The 20322-nt window shown below is 33.9% G+C and overlaps 1 protein-coding gene across 1 annotated transcript in view; it reads right to left on the bottom strand.

Annotated features, from left to right (window-relative positions):
- The window catches only part of LOC137407050 (arylsulfatase B-like), a 38679-nt gene extending 28641 nt beyond the window's left edge, over nt 1-10038 (bottom strand). The window contains exon 1 of the mRNA XM_068093656.1: nt 9839-10038. Within this exon, the coding sequence (XP_067949757.1) occupies nt 9839-10038 (200 nt within the window). The remainder of the gene's footprint in view (nt 1-9838) is intronic.
- Between the last annotated feature and the right edge of the window lie 10284 nt (nt 10039-20322).

Raw genomic sequence — 20322 nt, 5'->3', positions numbered from 1 at the left:
CTTCGTGATGGCTGTTTCCAAGCGTTGATGAATACCACTGTAATAGCGGCAGCAATTATGCTAATGCTATGTCAAGGTCAATACAGTAAATTACTAAAAACCAAAAATTTGAATTTTCACTTTCTTTTTGTGATTTAGCTTATCAACTTGTAAAAGCATTTTACTAACTTAAACTTTCTGCTCTTCAGATTTTTGTTGAGTTGTGTAATTGCTATGCATACTTGTTGGCAGTTTTCAACCAATTTTTCATGACCGGCTTACACCCATGTGCAACCTTTCTGCTATTTGTACAATTGCATTCAAACAATTTCCATTGATATTTGATGACACGGTGTCGAATTTCCAAATTATGCACAATAAAATGCGCAATGACTTTTTTAAGGTGACATGCGACAATTTTCTGATGATGTTTTTTTTTCATAGATACCAACTGGTACTACTGATTTCCTGCAACAATGAATAAATACTAAAAGCCATACCTATAGAGATGGTATGTGCCTGCACACCCATACACATGGACAGATACAAGCTAACAGACAAATGCTTAAAATTATATTTTCTTTCCAAGGATAGTCAGAAGTTTGTATTTTATTTCTAGGTAAAAACAGCAGATATCACTAGCTAGCAGTTCTGCTAGATTATGTGAAAATGCAAAATATCTTTGTAGAATTTGACAGCTTTTAACTTGAAACTGTCAAGTCTTCGCACATATTGGGAGAAACAATGGATAGCTGTTACGTAAACACAGCAGCTGTTAGTAACATCAACGATAAAGCAAATAACACTAGTTTCATTTAAAAATGGACTTACACCAAGTTTTAGGATATTTATCAGAACGCATCAGTATTTTTCTATCATTTGCAATTATTCTTGATGTTTGAGGTGATTTGTCTGACTGGATGTTTTTACGTAGGTTAAAATAATTCAATCTTGAGTGCAATTGAAACGCTGAGAATGTTAGAACTCTTAGTTGCTATAGCTACGATAGTTGATACCGGCTGTGTTACGCGTAAAGTGTTAGGAGCCTCTATTCCATTAGCTATATAGACGCCATAATCGCACTTTCGAATGATTTGAGAGTTCTAATTGTGATCAAGTTTTATCGATTTTAATCTTGAAATTTCTTGGCAATTGAATCAAATCAAACATAAAAAGCAATCGCATTTGACAGAAAATTACCAAAATTTTCTGATAAAATCTACAAAAAACTTTATGTAAGTACATATGTAGCCTGCTATTTCACAAAAAATAGTATTTGGTAATAACTGCAAATATTTATTCAACTAAGCAAGGTGTTTACGGTGCAAAACAAGTTACATATTTAAAACTTACTTGAGTGAAGACTCCCTAAACGATGAAAATAGAAAAAGCACTAGTTATATGTCAAGGGTGAAGAAGCATGCTGACTTATTTAGGAACAGCGGCTAAAATGTTAGACTAAAAAAATATTCCAACATACTTTGTTTTTAATAGCATTCAAAATTGATGAATTGTTAAAAAAATTCTGATGGGCAGGCTAAGGCTGTGGTGCATCCAGAATTGGCAGATTACAAGCAGGCTACTCTACATCACAAAACAAAAACGCTTAACATCGCTTTTAGTATCTAAGGAAATCTATCGACTTACAATGTCTAGAACTCGCAACGCGAATAATTCAGTCATTTAAAAATTTTGCTGAAAATTTTAAAATGGCCACATACGATTTTTAAAGTAAGTGAATTGGTCAATAAGCAGCTTGTTGGCATTGCTTGTAAAAATTTTACCAATCACAGTTTAGACAGGTTTTTACCTAATTAAATGTAGAAAACAGAGGTTCGAGGAACATAAATGGAACTGATAACCAGAGAAACCAGGCCCGCATTCTTTGGGGCGGCTGGCCGGCTGAGCCGTCCCAACCTTTTAGTAATTTTTGGCGGCTAAGTATAGTCAAACTCGGAGAACTCGCCCTCGGATAAAATGTATGGTAAAATTTTATCACGAGCACTTGGTTAACTCAAACGGATTTGTTTGGTCCATTCCCACGCAATGATAAACTGCTTTAGATAACTCGACCTCAACATCATTAACTCGAACAGTTATTTGCCCAACGGCTACGGGAACGGTTTTTATCGCTGTAGAATATCACTTTATTCCAAGCCATAGAGATAAATGTTAACTTTTAATAGTTCTTGGCGTCATTATTATCATGATCGGCAAAATATTTTTGTTAGCGACTTTTATAAAGGTTTGCAAAGGTCAAGTTTTACTAAACATCCATTTGGCAATGGCCTAACGAAAGTGTTAAAACCTTTGGATGAACTTAATATAAAATCGGCAAAATTGATCTTTGTTGAAACACTCAAAAGAAAAAAGATGTCTTTTTTCTGAGCGTTTCAACTGCGGTCAAGTTTAGCCTATTTTAATCTGAAAACGTTCTGGCAGTCACATCACCTAAAACAAACCAATCTCAAATAATAGAAAAAATGTTTTTACTTTCTGATAAAATCTTTTAAAACTTTACGTGAGATGCCGGGATGAGGCCCTACATGAAAGAAACCTGTTGAGGAGGCTGATACCGCCCCTCCAAAACCTCAGATGCTCATAACCAGTCACCTAACATTAGCTGCCCCAATTTGCAACCAGGAAATATACAGGCCTGAGAGAAACGATAAAAAAAGAAAATTGATATAAATCTCTAAGTTGTGGGAAAACAGGATGTATATAAACTAATATGTTCACACGTATTCAAATTTGACTAAAAATCATAAAAAACTTTTAAAATTGTTTTTTTATATTACGATATGAAAGATAATACTAAAAATTATAGAATTTAAAGTTAATACTTTTAATCTTTCCATATGTTTACAGATTTATTTTGCATTTGAACTGCCAAGTAGGAGTTGAAGCGACACACAGATATAACACCTCAGTTTATGTTCGTTCTATATATAATCTAACAAGATTAGAATTATAACTGAGACAGCGTTGTGATTGGCCAATATAGATATTTGTGATTTGTAACCAAACGTCATTTGCTGGCCGCAATGGGTTATCAGGTGGGGGTATTAATGGCTGCAGGCTCCATGATGTTCAAGTAGGTAGCAAGCTGATTTTACTAAACAGACCGTGGAAAAACAAGGAACAGATGTAATTCGGTTACATAAAATATCTGGGTTAGCAGGCTTCACTGAGTGCGTCATTTAAAAAGAATTTTTCCTGGAAGGCGGTTGATTTATATCAGTGAAACCAGACTAAGTATTTTACTAATGGGCAGACATAAAAGTGAAAAAAGAGAACAATGCCAGACGAACAAGTTTGTAAATGATAAAAATAGAGTCTGGAAAGGTAAAGACAGTATTGAGAAAGAAAACATGTTGTGATATCCATATGTAAAAAATAACTTTTATGTTTTCCCATGGCTCACTTAAAATTCATTACTGGCCCACAACAAGGAAAATATAGGTAAATCAGTTGAATGGCTACCTCGGGCACAACTTTAACAATAGTTATATATGAATATTCAGACAGACTGATAGAAAGATAGGCAAAAACACAAGCATTCATTTGTTATCTGAGAATAATTAACAGTCGATAAAGGCACAGGCAGAGAGGGAAACAAACAGCTTGTTTCACTAATATCTTGACAATGCTACAGGGAACTGTATCACATGACAAAATTTTCACTGCACATTTGACGTGGCATTTTCAAATAGAGACTATAAAGCCAGATGAAACCTGATAAGACGCAGCCATAATCGGACTACTTTTAGCAGGTATAATGTGAGAGGAGTTTGCACTGCATAACACACGAATACAGGCACATGTCAGCCGGTAAATAGTAATACAGGATGTTTTGCCAACTTTTTAGTTCTTTAATGTGCGTTCATTTGAGATTTACACAAGATTATGTCTCTCCGTGCGTACAACCTCGTTATGCAAACAAGAATCCCAACATAAGAGGTAGGCAGAGTGCTACACCGGCTGTCAACACGCTCTGATGAGTGATTAGTCTTTCTGATCTCAGAAGTGACCCGGTTGTCGTGATGCAGTGAACTGTGTGACCCGGATTCTCACCGATAACCTACGTATATGGCTTTATGGCCTTATCATCATTTGGTACTAGCCAATGGAAAAATAAACTGGTCACCTTGGATATTCTCTCAACCAAATTGCTTTTCTAGAACAGAAGTTGTTTTTAGACTTGTTTGTTCACGTTTGCATTGCATATTAAAAATAATTTTACTATGATAAAAGCCGTGCTTATCTATTAATCTGTTTAAAGCCAGAATTGGAGGTTGGTGAAAAAGAATACATCATACAGGATTCGAAGTCGTACATATGAGTTTAAACATAACAAAAAGTTCAATTAGAACAAAGGCTTCTTTAGAGATGAATTTAAACAAAATTTTAGTAGATTTCATGAGACCATAATATGGGTATTTTAGTAGATTTCATGAGACCATAATATGGGTATTTTAGTAGATTTCATTAGACCATAATATGGGTATTTTAGTAGATTTCATTAGACCATAATATGGGTATTTTAGTAGATTTCATTAGACCATAATATGGGTATTTTAGTAGATTTCATTAGACCATAATATGGGTATTTTAGTAGATTTCATTAGACCATAATATGGGTATTTTAGTAGATTTCATTAGACCATAATATGGGTATTTTAGTAGATTTCATTAGACCATAATATGGGTATTTTAGTAGATTTCATTAGACCATAATATGGGTATTTTAGTAGATTTCATTAGACCATAATATGGGTATTTTTTATCATTTGCAATGGTTTTAATGTTTGAAGTGATTTTACTTTTGGGATGTTCAATATTAAAATCAAAAAGATTCATTAAAACGAGAACGCAACTATGATGCCAGTAGTTGCACTTTGTTAAATGGACCTACAGAATACAAACAAATGGTGCTGCAACTTGAGTGGAATAGTCGAGATCAATAGTAAGAGAGACAGGCACTCATGCAGCTAGTGACGCCATTTTTTTCCATCTCTTTTGTCTGAGCGTTTTAACAGAGATCAAGTTTTGTCCATTTTAATCTTGAAACATCCTTACCACTCAGATCATCTCAAACATAAAAAACAATCGTTAATGATAGAAAAACACAATTACCTTTAGATAAAATCTACTCAAGTTTTAAGTTCATCTTAAATGCCCAACGCGGCATTCAAATGTGTTGCTAGGTCAATATGTCAAGGACAACAAGTCTTTTTAGTAGCTACCCAGACATCTGTTTAACAAGCACCATGATGCTAATGCTGTAGTTTAATGGCTCTGGACAGCAGACACGGCTTACGGACAAGCTTTATTCCGTCACCTACTATAGAGACTTCAATAATAAAGCTAATGAAACTTTACACTCAAAGCTTCATGTGTTTTTAATAATGATTCTGAATTTCATTAGCTTTAAAATTCCTAGTTTTTAGTAAATTTTTGACACCCAGAAGAGGCTCAAAACCAATAGAATTACTTGATGCAAAAGTCTCTCATACCAATACTAGTTGGATAGCATCAAAAGCAAGTTTGATACGAGATGTCCGAGCTAGATGTCCGGTACGGTATCCTTGTCTCAAAACATAACATTTAGATGAATGATTGCAACTGCTAGCATTTTATGTCTCATCGTCGCATCGTCACCGTCGCATCGTCGATGATGTCTAAAACATGCTTCATCAAATTTTATTTAATAAGCAGTTGCTACTTTCAAGAGCAAGTGGTAAACAATGGGACAGGAGAGGTCTTTGTGAGTAACAGGGCATAGCAGGTTAGCTAAAACAAGATCCTTTTACTAGCTACCATTTGCCAGAAGTACGGCATATTCTAGTTCTGGTTGTTTGATTTCAATACAAGCAAGTTAGCCACTTGTCTTTAGCTGTATCCTGTAACTTCTGTCACTTGAAAAACTTAGCGTTTTAGCGTGTCAATTGGATATTGTTTTTAAAAAAAATTAGTACTCGTTGTATTGGAAACAGATATAGTTCAGAGGGTAGAGTCAGTTATGTCATTTATGATTACTAGATTGGAGGTTTGTGTCACACAAGGACTATTGGTGGTGTTAAGGAAGACATCCAACCACAATTCTTCTGATCCTATATCAGTCTAACGTCTTTAGACCTCTCTAAAAAGACTAAAAATCAGACTACAGACAATGTGTGAGTTTACACTTTTCTTCAAATTCTAGTTTTAAAATCTCTCCTTGTGCATATAAGCGAATAAAGGAAATGGTCCACGCACTGGCACAAACCCATCATATTCTGTCACGATCGGTGTGTCCATCATGACGGAACCCTAATGTTCTGTCATAATAGACTTGTTTCATGATGAAACTAGCCCATCATGATGACTCTAGGTCATCAGGATGATCATGATGATCAGGATTTTGGTGTCACTGATGGTGAATTAATGAGTGAAACAATAGATCGATTTTAGCTCCAGGGTGATAAAAGTAACCACGGCTATACCGATCTCTCTTCAATTTCTCATTACACGAGGTATCTTATTGACTTAATGGCGATCTGATTAAAAGGAAGTTTGTTCACTTCCAGGCATGGGATTTAATTTCTTTTTCTGTAAACGACCTATTTAGAGCTCTCAGCGAAGGTCCGGGTATACATAACTTTTTATTAGCATTAGTAATCAACAAAATCATGTTTTTCTTTCCATGCCAAAACAAAAATAAAAAGACATAAATCAAGAATTATTGAGTGAGTTGAACAAAAGTATTTTAAAAGTTAGTAACATCATAGTATTGCAGAGTAGGGATAGTGAATTTTATGCTGTAATAACATAAAGGGCATAAACTAAAACATATGATAGTGAATGTAGTATGTTGGTGTTACGTAATATAAACCAATGTTTGTCATATATGTGGAAGGATAATTAGAAACATGTAATATAGTTTACGCAGGATTTTGAAACTTAAAACACAAATCAGAAATAAGCAAGTTTAAGGTAAGGCAATATGTTAAAACATTTTGTAATGTGATTGGTGGAAGAGTTATGAGCTAGAATATGTGGTTGGTATCACACCAGTTTTAGTATAGATTTCTTTAAGAGGATTATTCTTTTCTGTTTTTACAATCATGAGAAAGCGAAAGATATATGAACATCATTGCTCAGATAATGAAAACGAAAAGAAGATATCTTTATAGCAAAACTTACCAAATGTGAATGAGTCAAGGGATGAATCATTTGATAGCCGGTGTCACACCACTCCCTGCTAGTACTGATATATGTAATGCTTGATTAACGTGTTGAATCAGTTTGAAAATGATGCAAAACTAGTAGGTTGGTGAGCGAGCTTACTTCCTAGTGTTTCCCCAACTGACATTTAGATAGACATTAACTTTATTGTCACAGGTCAAGGCCGTGTAAAGCAAATTAGACCATGAAGCAAAAACAAAAATAGTAAAATAAATTATGTGTATTGAAAAAATCTTTTTATGCATAGCGCTGTTCTATAGTGTAAATTGGCAAAGTTTTGGTGTCTGGTATAAGGGTTTGTGGTTTTTGGGGGAAGTAGGAATGTAATGAATTCTCAGGCAGATTGTAGATACGATTTGAGTATTTTAAACAGCAAATATCTAAAAACGCATTTAGCTCCTCAGTATTAAGGACAATTAGATGCTGATCATAACTGTTCATATCAGGTGGAATAACCCCAAAGCATAATGATTGAAGGCGCTCTAATTTTTCTTTATCAGTTTTCGATACAAAGAGATACCAGCTTGGAGCGTCGTAAAACAAAATAAACATATATAGATGGTTCTGGTAAAAGAATAAAAGAATGATGTGCCCTTTTTTTACGAAGTTTCTAAACAAAAATAGCCTAGCAACACCCCCCCCCCCTCCCCCTCTTCCTTTTCCCTATATAGTGCCGCATGCAATGTTATCATGGAAACAGCCGCATCACCCGCATTCTGTAATGATTTGGTGTCGCTGTTTGGAAGTGAAACACTTTTGTTTGGTCGATGGAAATGGCTTTAGCAACCAACATTGCTGCACTTGTGTGTTTGTGCATAGGTTTTGCTTTTTGTTGGTTCATATACAGACATATGTCTTGATATAAAGAACAACCATCGCTCTACTATATTGATATAAAAACTTAATTATTACGTTAAAAACTACTACATGCTTAAAGCATTCTGCATTAAAATCTTGAAACAGAAATGCACCGGTTCATATTTAAGTATCCAAAATATAACATTATTATTACGTAGATGGTACAAAAAGCAGATTACCAATTTAATTAAAAGTTTTAATTGCATCCATAAACCTAAAAGAAATGGCCAATTTTTATATACATGTACTTGCTGGCTGAAGGTTACAAAGTATTATTTTTATTCACCGTTGTTATAATTATTTAAACCTAACAAATTATATAAACAAATATTCAATTTTCAACTATTATTGACATTTTTTATTGTTCAGAAAATTGAGAAGCATATTTTTCTGCGTAACATGCTTGTGGTACCAATTCAGCGACACCAATGTTGGCTTGCACTGCTGCTTGACCCCCTTGTACATACATTCCTTTTTACCAAAGATTTTACTGATTCTGTCATACACTTCTGGCATAGTTTTGATAACAAAGGTATGTACTAGAACACTGCAAACATTCATGTATTGTTAATAACGTTGAGAGTTTTATAACACTGTTTTGGCTACTTGCCTGAGAGTTTCAGTTTTAAAAAAATCAAGCTATTTAGAAGTTGTCTGCACCATTATGCCTTATATAGAAATGTTTATACTTACAACTGATAAGCTGATTTACAGCCCTTTACAATGTTTCACTTTTAACATATCAGATTTGATTTGACAGTTAGAAAGTCTTTAATCATATACCTACTTCAAGTGAGAATGAGTATTAAAGATGAAACAAAGCATTAGTCACAGCTGGATGGTCACATCTCACCAAATTTTCTCGGTTTACGCTTAACTTTTGTCAATGATAATGCAGGTTATAAGTTGAATAAATCTTTTCCGCAATCAAAAAATTTAGCTTTATTCATTAGGGAGGCTATGAAAACTATAACAACCAAAAATATTAATCCTCTCTAAATTATTCGATGAAACTTAACAGACAAATGTTTTTGGTGCAAAGAAATTTGTTACAAGGTTTCGTAGAAGATTCTTACTCATACAAAGTAGGCAATACTTTAATGAGCTCACCTAAATCACATACCTTTTCTCATACGCATATTAATTACTTACTTCTAAACGTATTCATGACAAAATTATTTCGGATTGCGGCCAATTTTGCAACCAAAGTTGTCATGGCTCCTGAGAATAGGTGATGCTAGTTAGAGACTGCCTTGCAGGCCTTAACATGACAACAGCTAGGGATATCTTGTACATGTATTAGTGCGCAAAGTACTGATAAGTTTGGAACAAAGGATGTGGCTGACCTAGCTTATTATACAGGTCAGGTTATTATATAGGTCAGTTTATTAAAAAGGTCAGGCATTGTACTTACTGTAAGTACTGTCCTTAAACCCAATTATCAAAGTTTGACTTGCAATCTTTAGTATGTATAAAAGCTGGCAGATTTCCTTCGCAAGGCTTCTTGATAAACTAAAAAGCAAAGAGGAGCATCACTTTTGTTTCATGTGAAGTGCGCCACAATTGGTAGCGTATTTCAGAGACTGTCAAATAGTCTGAGCGCGCCTTAAGCTTGCTCTTTGACATCCGTTTTTCTCTCATAAAGCATTATAAGTGCTGATTAGATATTTTTAGACAGGCTGCTCAGTAACGTGTGTAACACCTTATCTTGGCTGAGCCACAATTGACTTTTTTCCTGGCCTCAGCCTAGTGGAGAGAATGCCGGCTGACCAACAACTCGACCCAGCTAAAGTTAGGGAACAACAGCTCAGCCCAGCCAGACTTAGAAGCTGACAGCAACTCAACCAAGCTGACCAGCGGCTGTCCAAAGGAGAAAGGCCCAGCTGACAGTCCCTGAGTCGGAAGAGAGGGCCCCTCACGTATATAAGGCCCAGCCACATTGTGACTAGGCCAGTCATTCAGAAGCTCTGACATGTCTACTATCTTATGATGTAATAATATTCTACTGTGACGTTATATTGTGCAATTATATTTCTTGTTATGAACTCAGAGTAGCTGGTTCTTACTAGAGTGAAGAAGTGCTGTTACTAAAAATTCTTTACAACAAAAATATTAACATTTTAAAGGGGGCGTGTCAAGCAAGTGATATGCGTTGGTCATATAAATACTAATAAAACTATTATATCCTAGATGCTCTAAGTTGTGGGTTTCATGCTCTATACTAATTTCTAGCCAGCATTAAATGATTGAATGGCGCTGTTATGATTACAGTTTGTTATACACTGTACGACCATAAAATCTATTGCATTGTCTAAACCCTCAAGCGATGAAAAAGCAGATTTTTTGGCATATGGCAGCAGATACTCTCGATGTGTGACAGCAAATACTTTTGGTGTGACAGCAAATATCGGAAGTGTGTAATAGCAAATACTCAGGGCAGGTGACAGCAGATGCCCAACTGCAGATACCCTGATTTTGTGATAGCATATACCCATTATAGGTATATGCTGTCACAAAATCTGGGTACATGATAATGGGCAGCAAACATGATGCACACCTTCCCTAAAAGCATGTTGTTAAAATTCAAAGATACCATCGAAACTATTGTCACAGAATTAGAAAGCTATGTGTGGATTTAATAACTTTATTAAAAAAGGTCGTTGCAATGCAAGAGACCTGATGTTATCGACGCAACAAGATTTTGTAAAGAGTCATAGAAAAAACAGTAAAAGCCTAAAATCTTCCAACCAATCTAATGTGGTCACTTTTAATTGAGTTTGACCAGGCATAAGGTAGACAACTCTTTATCAGTGAATATAATATGCAGTATGTTTTTTACCAAAAAATACATTCGTTTGTGATTCAGAATGCAGCAAATAAAATTGTACAAACATAAATTTAAAATAGCTGAATAAAACATTGATTTCTAATGTTTCATTAAGGTTTGGTTGCTGCTCCTTTCAAATGTTGATATATGAGTATTATGGAATCTTAGCTGGGTTGTCATGTAGCCACCCCCTACACTTCCTACAACTTGCTACAGTAATTCAACATTCCAACCAACAAGTTACTAATATCTATAGCATTGCTTATAAAAAGTCATTTTCGCCTGTTAAATTGTTTTAATGAAATACTTTGATATGGCAACCAAAGCTGGAGTTATTCCCTCCCTTTTAGATTAACAGTTGTGTCATATGTTTGATATCACATTCTTAAAATAATGCTTTAAGATTGATTTGTTCAACGGCTTGATAAATTCCTACTCAAAGAAACTATATATAGTAATAAAGGAATGTATTATATAAAACCATGTAAAAATAAAAATAAAGTAGTAAGTGGTATGTAAAAAACTAAACTAATAAGATATAAATGTAATGAATTACCTTTTTATTTTAGTGTGACATGATACGTATGTAAAACGTTTTTCTATAAAATGCTTTACATATAAAAAAGTAAAAGTATATACATATATATAAAAGAATATATATGTAAGTATATATATACATGTATATCTATATAGAATTTTTGTATTACCAATATATATACATGTGTATATATATCTATATATATATATATTTATATATAATGTATATAAATAATATATATATATGTACATAATTATATGTATTACTCATTTGTATATATATATGTACATAATTATATGTATTACTTATTTATATATATATATATGAGTAATACAAAAATATGCTATTAGTACTTGGTGCTTACATATGAGATAGACAAACAAAGATGTAGCCTTAGAACACAGACTGTTGGTCTCACATTTGCTAAGTTTCACACTTTGTTTCAATTATTGTCGTGTTAAAAGGATTTCAAGTGAAGATTTGACTATCATGCAGCTGAAAGCTATACCTAACGAGTCATATAGTGACACACATGTGATGACTCTGCATCAAAGAGTTTTAATGTCATTCGTATTCTGACATCATTTCCACTTCCCTTTTGAGAATTATTATATAGATCTGATGCAATAGCTTAAAACTGCGATTCACTTAATTTTGAAACAAAACAGAATTCAACTTGACTAGTACTTATACTTTTATCATTGATGTTCTATTTAATATAAAAGCAAACTATATATGCAACTAACTTTTACTTCTGATTAAAACTAACAGTGTTAATTCCAGACATGCAACCGGTATTAATTAATTGTTTATGTGGCATCATATGTAAAAGTTGTCTTTTTTAAAAACGATTATGGGCTGTCTAATAAAACTAGATATTTAATATTATATACATTATGCACATTATATACATGTATGTATACCATTTTATATAATACATGATATTATAATAATATATACATTATGTATACATTATTATACATAATATTTATGTTATATATAATTTATATCATATATATATCCTATTATATATATTATGTATATATATTATTATACATAATATATACTATGTATACATATGTGTTTGTGTGCGTGTGCATGCGTGTGTGTGTGTGCGTGCGTGCGGGCGTGCGCGTGCGTGCGTGTGTGTGTGCGTGCGTGTGCGTGCGTGTGTGTGTGTGTGCGTGCGTGTGTGCGTGTGCGTGCGTGTGTGTGTGTGTGCGTGCGCGTGTGCGCATGCGCGTGCGCGTGTGCGTGCGTGTGTGTGCGCGTGTGCGTGCGTGTGCGCATGCGCGTGCGCGTGTGCGTGTGTGTGTGTTAGTGTGCGTAAAGGCTATACATTTCCTTCTTTTTTGGCCAATTTTGTCCAAGCTTCACACCCATATGCTGCATACCATTTGCCAGAAATATTTGTTTTCAAAGCTCTGTCTGGTTCCTGAGAGCTAGCCTCATAAACACCCATATGATTAGAAAGCCAAGAATGCGTCTTCCCATATAATAAGAACAACTGCCCTCAATGAACGAGCTCGAGGGTCGATATCAACAAACATTGCAGTTATTTGTTTTGAAACTCTACATGGGTGCTGCAGACTATCTGATTGACAGTAAAAAAAGCCCAGGCAACGCTGTGCTTAAATCCAGTTTTTGCTAAAACTGTCAAAAGTTACGCAACTAGGACATCTAAGAGAGGAGTTGTATACCTGATTTCATTCAGTCATACATACCCTGTCTTGCTAAACTCACTAAAACAATCTTCACCGCTTGAGTTAGTCTTTATCCTTGCAGCCACTTAGAGTGCTAGGAATATTTAGGTTAGGCTGTAAAGTTGTTCTTACAACCATTAACTACCATGTCGAGAGTGGACAACTTTATTTAGTGGTGAACAATATCTTCCAATTTCAAGTAAGCTGTTTTTTCAGTGTATCAACGAAACTAGATTTAACATTGAATATAAAGCGTAAACTATGAAGTGTAAAAGCGTAAACTATGAAGTGTTTACATGTCCGCAATTTTAATCCAAAAAATTCATGACAGATACATCAGGGGTAGGATATGGATTACCTTTTGGACTGACTGTTTGATGAACAGCACATATCTAATTTTATCCAATAGAATTGCGGCAAAAGCTTTAAATCGCCAACCTTTTAAATCGATTTCTGATAATTTCACAAAACCCACATTTAAAGGTGCAATGTATAAATATTTTAGTATGTGACAAAATTCCATCAAATATTTGACTCGACATTCAAAGTAGTTTCCAACATATGATATTAGGTTTTCGACCCTAATACCCTAATAAGTTTTGTTGGTATATATGAGATGACTCGTCAAAGACAAAAAAAGATATAAGAAAAATGATATGCCAATAACAAAGTTGCTACATGGCTAGCTTTTAAACCACTATGAGAGAGCCGGATGTGGATTTCTAGCAAAGTTTGCAGGTTAAATCTATTATTTTTATTGCCAAATATTTTGTGATTTATAGAAGCCTTTTTAGTCATGTTCTGTATATCATGTTCTGTATATAAGAGCCTCATCTAGAGACTTTCTGGTAGTCTGCTTCCGAGTAATAATCCAGAAAGGATAAACACATAATAAGCATATGAGTTGGTTCAGTTTAAACTACCTTCAGTATGAGTTACTTTTACTTGTAAACCTGCGAACTGCTAAATCTACGCTTATATTTCTCAGCCTCTAAAGTCAAAAATAAAAAGATTTTTTTGCCGATTACTAGTGAATGAAATGCATTATGCCACAGAGGTTAATAACAACTGATGAGGAGGTTAATCAACCAGAGTAGTCAGTGATTTGCAGATTAATGGGACTATTATACTATCACAGTATTTTAACCACGGTATGAATCATCACTCATCAATAGCGAAAAATGATAATAATTTGCGATAATAGGTGAGATACGCAATAAGAAACGGCAACAAATGAAATTAATATCAATACCATACGCAATCTTGATTGAGATTTTTTGCAACAACTCTCGTCTGCGTATGTCTAGAAACATTTATCTAAAAAAACATAAACGTCGATATTTCGAACAAAACTCTGAATATACATTCGGTGAATAATGTGCAATGTGCACAGTCAAAGTTACTTCGGCGTTTGTTCGTGTGCTTTAAATTTTCAAGTATTGACTCACCGCGCACAAGGGTAATTTATTTAAATGTACTTTTTCTCGGTCTCCTCAGCGCTTGCCATCTTTTCTATTTGTACTCCACTTCACTAGTACACAGACAGGTGGGTGGGCTGTAAAATATCATCAGGTGTGATAACCACACATGCAACAAAGAGTAGGTGATCAATGCAGATGGCAGCATGCAGAGCTGCTTCGCTGAAAGTCGTGAGTTCAATATCTGCATGTTGCAATTTTTTCCAAATATTCAGTCTAAGCTTTGAAAAAATGGAAGGAAAAATATGGCTCTTATTATAGTAAAGATATTTATATTATTGTAGCCTTTTTAGATAATACAGTTTGAAGTTTATGTATAGGGTAGTTTTATTAATACTGTGCTTACTAATTAAAGAATTACAGATGCTGATGATTACCAGACGTCAGCATCTGTAATCCTCACAGAAGTTGATGTCAGCATCTGTAACCCTCACAGAAGTTGATGTCAGCATCTGTAATCCTCACAGAAGTTGATGTCAGCATCTGTAATCCTCACAGAAGTTGACGTCAGCATCCACAATCCTCACAGAAATTGACGTCAGCATTTGTAACCAAGCATTTTTGTTGTACTATTTCATAAAAGATTTATTTTTTGAACAAAGGTTTTTTTTATTCAAAAGTATTCAGTGAAAGTTTTTCTATCAAATGTAAACATTTTATATTTTACTGCTCAGTTTCTAAGTAAAGCAAAACTGTTGCCTCATTGAAAAAGTATTTTTGTTTCCAGGCAAAATGGAACAGATTCACAACAAATATATAGAGATAATAAAAAATACTGACTAGATATGTATTGAATTTTATGGAAAAGAACTATGTTAAATAGTTTTATAAAAAGCATACTTGTTAACAATCAGCAGTTTTTAAGAACCACTCCCATGGCCACTGCTCACCAGTCAGTAGATACAACAACAGCAGGGTAAACCTTCAACTTCTACATCGTGGAGGGTAAACATCTATGAATATTTTAATCGGCTTATGCATGCGAGCATTATATTAACAAGCTGTCACTCAATTGCTTTTGAAGTTAATTTTTTGAACTATTTTTAATTTGTGTGAAAAATGAATTTATTATATGAGTATTCTATTTAATAACTACTGCATAAACCTATATAAGAAGTTAACAAAGATTTTTGCTGCACAGTTAGGTTGCTATATTATTTTGCAGGTTGACTTAATGAATTAGGTTGTTATTTAGTCACTATACAAACACTAAAAAATAGGAAATATGTATATAATTTAAGGCTTGATGACATTTCAAGCATTTAAAATTGGCATTATTTAAAAACATTTAATAACAAATTCTCATAGTGATGAAGTCAGTGTTTAGTACCATTAAACACTTTGGCTTGCCATTCTATTTCTTGAAAACAAGAATTTTTCCTACTTCTAGTTATTTATCATCAGACAAGATCTAGGGAAACACCCACTAAAAAGATAAAACCTTTTGTTCTGTGTGTTTCATTTGTGTTCCCATGTGATAAGTACAGATTTCTTATCTAATCTACTGCATGTAGTTGTTGAACAACCAAATGCTACAATCTAAACTTCCTCAATTGAAAATGGTATATATACAATATATAATAAGGAGAGTTAAGAGTAACTCTAAAATGGAATATATGGATATGAAAGCTTAAAGAAAAAACTGCTATTTTTAAAATAAAGAGTTGAACAAGTATGGCGAGCTCATTTGGAATCATCACTATCTTTATTATGGCGAATGTGTTGTGTCTGGCATTCACACTCACCATGACACAATGGCTCGAGAGAACTAATCTTGATGCAATCAATAAACCAGATGTGGAGATATATTCTATTTTAGTTATTGTAGCAGCTCTGATCGGAATGATATTACTACTTACAAGTAAGTCTTTGACTTAGTTTAATTAGTTCTGGTGTTGATTTTAATATCTTACATCGAGACCAGCAGCTGGAGCCTTCATCGGGCGTGTCTGAGTGTTTTCTTTTATTATGTATCTGAATAAAGATCTGACTAAGGTGCCAATCAGAACAATATCTAACTTGCATGTTGCACTTTGAGGCATCTCAGGTTTTGCAATTTTGCAAAACTTGCAATTTTCACACCATTTAACTCTTGGCCAAATGCGTCGAACTTTCAAACCAAAATGGCCCTGAAGCTTGCATCAATCACGTTTGTTTTTATGATTTGACTTTTGCGCCTGACCATTTCGGCAATTCGGAGTTGGACTATAAAGCTTTTGAAGATTTGGGTAGTTTCTCACCTCAGAACAAAACTTGTTGAAGTAGACTTGCTTTCTCACAGCGAAAGTTTTCACACAAATTTAGCGGAGCAAAATTATGTCAAATGCGTTCGGGTATTACCATTTCTACGATTCAGAGGCGAAGCAGCTCCCAATTCATTTTATATAATATAATAATATAGGTTCATGTATATTATTACATTATAATAATATACCTATATTATTATAATACAGGTATATTATTATACCTATATTTTTATAATATAGGTATAATCATGAGCAGTATGATCATTCAGTGGAGAAGCAAATCTGAAATCATTTGAAACATGGAAACATAGTAAATGTTTGTAAAAGATGCTTCAGTAATCTATCAGTCCAAGGCCTGTTACGTTGATGCATTTTTCAAAGCACACTTGCATTGCTCCCATCTTATAATTTTGTTAATGTTAAGAACATAGATTATGTTTTAGAAAAAAATATTGAAAGCTACAATCTAGACCTAAATGTTTTTGCAGCTGTTCAAAAATAGAAATTGAACTAAAAATAGTATTGAATAGATAGCGTGTTGAGATGTTTGACCAAAAGTACTTGTGTAAGTTATTACTTTATAATAACATTAAGTAAGCAGTAGAAACTAATATTATGAAAAGATCGAAAAAGGGAACATTTTTGGCTTGTGTTAACAGTTAAGATATGGTATAATGAGCCTTGTCGAAAATAGCTGCTCTAAAATACACACCTATGTAATCACCCTTTAAGCCACCCATCATTGTGAATGGTTATTGCTGTATGATAAGAAAAAAAAAATGTCCTCTGACTTCTCATAAATGCATTTTGTTTATGAAGGATAAATATTGGCATCGGGTACTTTTATGTGTACACAGATTTTAAAGGAAAAAAATTAAAACAATCTCTAACCAACTTGTCTTTAAATTTTTTGAAAAATCTATAGAAATATGTCTGAAGCTATATTTAAAGTTTTATTCAAACTACCATGAGAAAATAAAACATAGAATATGTGCCAATAGAGACAGGTAATACCGCGACTTAAACAGAATAGCAGATGTCATAAAGAGAGGGACCAACAAAAACACAAATACTGAAGTTATTTTTTGAGACATCTTTTTTCTTAGTATTTGAACCGTGATCAAGTTTTACTGATTTTAATTTTGAAACATCCTGCTAGTCAGATCACCTAAAACAGCAAACAAACTCTCAAATAATAGAAAAATATCCAAATTTTTAAATAAAATATTTTAGTTTTTAGTATTTGATGTGAGCAACCACCGTTAAAAATGGTTTTTAGATGAAGGCGTTTGAAGAGCAATTTTTTCTTCTCAACTATTAGTAAAATAGTTTAGGTGAGCACTGGTGAGAATATATCTAAAATAAGGTTAGAAACTATCATCCTCAACCAGGTTGGAAAGAGCAAAAGTAACCAGTTGGTATTTTTTTCTCATAACATATCTCCAGGATAAATTACCCTACCGATTTTTAAATACAAAATGTTTTGAAGATACGTGGACAATAAAAGCAGACAACTTCTGGAGATATACTAATTGAGCCAAAAAATCATTGTAGTTTGGCAGGCTCTTTTTACAACTTGCGGTTTAGTTCAGAAACCTGAGTTAGCTTGAACATAGAAATTGTACAAAAATTTTATGAATTTTATACGGTAATAACTTTTCCATATATTCATTCATACTAAAGCTGGTTTCAATTTGCCTTCTTCAGCTAGACCTTCCGGTGCATTAAAAAGCTGCCAGCTACAACTAATTTTGCCGTTACAACGAGAATTATTCATTAACCATATATTGTAAAAACCTACAAGAGATAGCTTTTTAAAATATTTTAGTTCAGCTGAAAGTAGAAAATTCTAAATGTGCTATTTTTGTAATATTAAAGTTATTTATAAAAGCAAAATAAAACTTCATGAAATATCAACTTTTGGTAGCATTTGAAGTATTACCATAGCAATATAACATGGCTTAGTATTGACATGTGATAGACTTAGTTCCTTCCCAACATCTACCTAAAATATTACGTGCAATAGTGATGTACCATGTTTCTGGCAAAAATTTGTTTAGGTAATCAAAATTGACTACGTTAACCAAAGGTTTCATAATTTTATCACATAGAAAGAAGGAAAATTTTTACTATAATTTTTACTATACTAAGAACCATGTATGCATGTTAGTTCAAAGCGTAGGTCGAAGATTGAAAAAAACATTTTCTCACGTCGAATTCAAACTCATGAAGTGTTGCATGGTAGAACGACGCTATAACAAATACACCAACAAATTGCGCATTGGCATTTCATTGTAGTTGTATGTATAGTTATCCCACATGACAAATGCCGCATTAGACTGCCAGGGTACTAGTAGTAATAATTTGTTAATAGCGGTTTTCAATTTGCTTTAGACCCTAGTAGTATATGATTAGGTTAGCATAGCGTTAGCATACCAGTTATAAGAAGTCCAGGAGTGGCTTTGAGTCAGCTCGGTGTCGATATCCCGAATACTTCTAGCTATTCACTGCTTTCGTGATGTTTGTTAGCTCCATTCTTCAGGTCAGGGTTGCACTTAAATCTCCCCTTAAGTTCTCAGTGTTACAATCGGAGGGTACCAAACATCCGCACTACAACATAGATGTGAACGAAATTCGAAAACTCAGTTTTTGTCAAGTTGAGCCAATATAAGTAGAAAAATAAGTCAGTATATAAGATTAGCTAAACAATACACTGAAGAGACCTCACTCACTCATAACAAAGCATACTTGATTCCAGTAAATATACAGCAATAACTAGACGGAACCAGTCATCTTTTGCTATATGGGGCTAGCAGAAGATGTGAGCTTACAAACACGGTTAGTGTTTGCATGCAGGGTGGTAGCGTTTTGTGATGTCTGTAGCATTGATGACATTTACTCTTTTAATCTCAGGTGCCTAGCTGGTCACAATCATTCTGGATGGGTGTAAGCTGATCACTAAAAATTGACTTTTGAAGCTGTAGCCATGCCTCATTCTGGTGAAAATACCCTTATGTGTGTAGGGAATGGCCATGCTTGGTATACATTGAAGTTGGTGATTTTCCGTTTTTGATTACAGACATGTCCCTAATTCTTTTGTTGTAGTAATTGTAAAGGTCATGTCTGATATGGTGACTATCATTCTTGGATCTTACATGCTTGTTATACCAATAAAAATCCATTGGGTATAGTGTGCAGACTACAGAAAAGATGTTGTATGTTTGGGTGAGCAGATGCCACGGATCATACAAAGTCGAAGAGCCGCTAAAGTCTCTACAACGCAGTTCACACTGTAAAAATGGACAAAACAATGTACATTGTAATGAGAAACCATCAAAAGAAAATTAAACTAGAAAAATCCATAAAGTTATTTGATTTGGAGTGAAAAGAGACATCTTCGATCAAATATTTAGAAATTTATTTGGACAGTCATCTAGTATGGGATACACACATCAATAAGCTGAAT

The sequence above is a fragment of the Watersipora subatra genome, chromosome 10 (genome assembly GCF_963576615.1).
Source record: "Watersipora subatra chromosome 10, tzWatSuba1.1, whole genome shotgun sequence".
Taxonomy (NCBI): Eukaryota; Metazoa; Bryozoa; class Gymnolaemata; order Cheilostomatida; family Watersiporidae; genus Watersipora; species Watersipora subatra.
The sequence above is the reverse complement of the archived record's forward strand: the minus strand, read 5'-3'. Positions and strand labels throughout refer to the sequence as shown.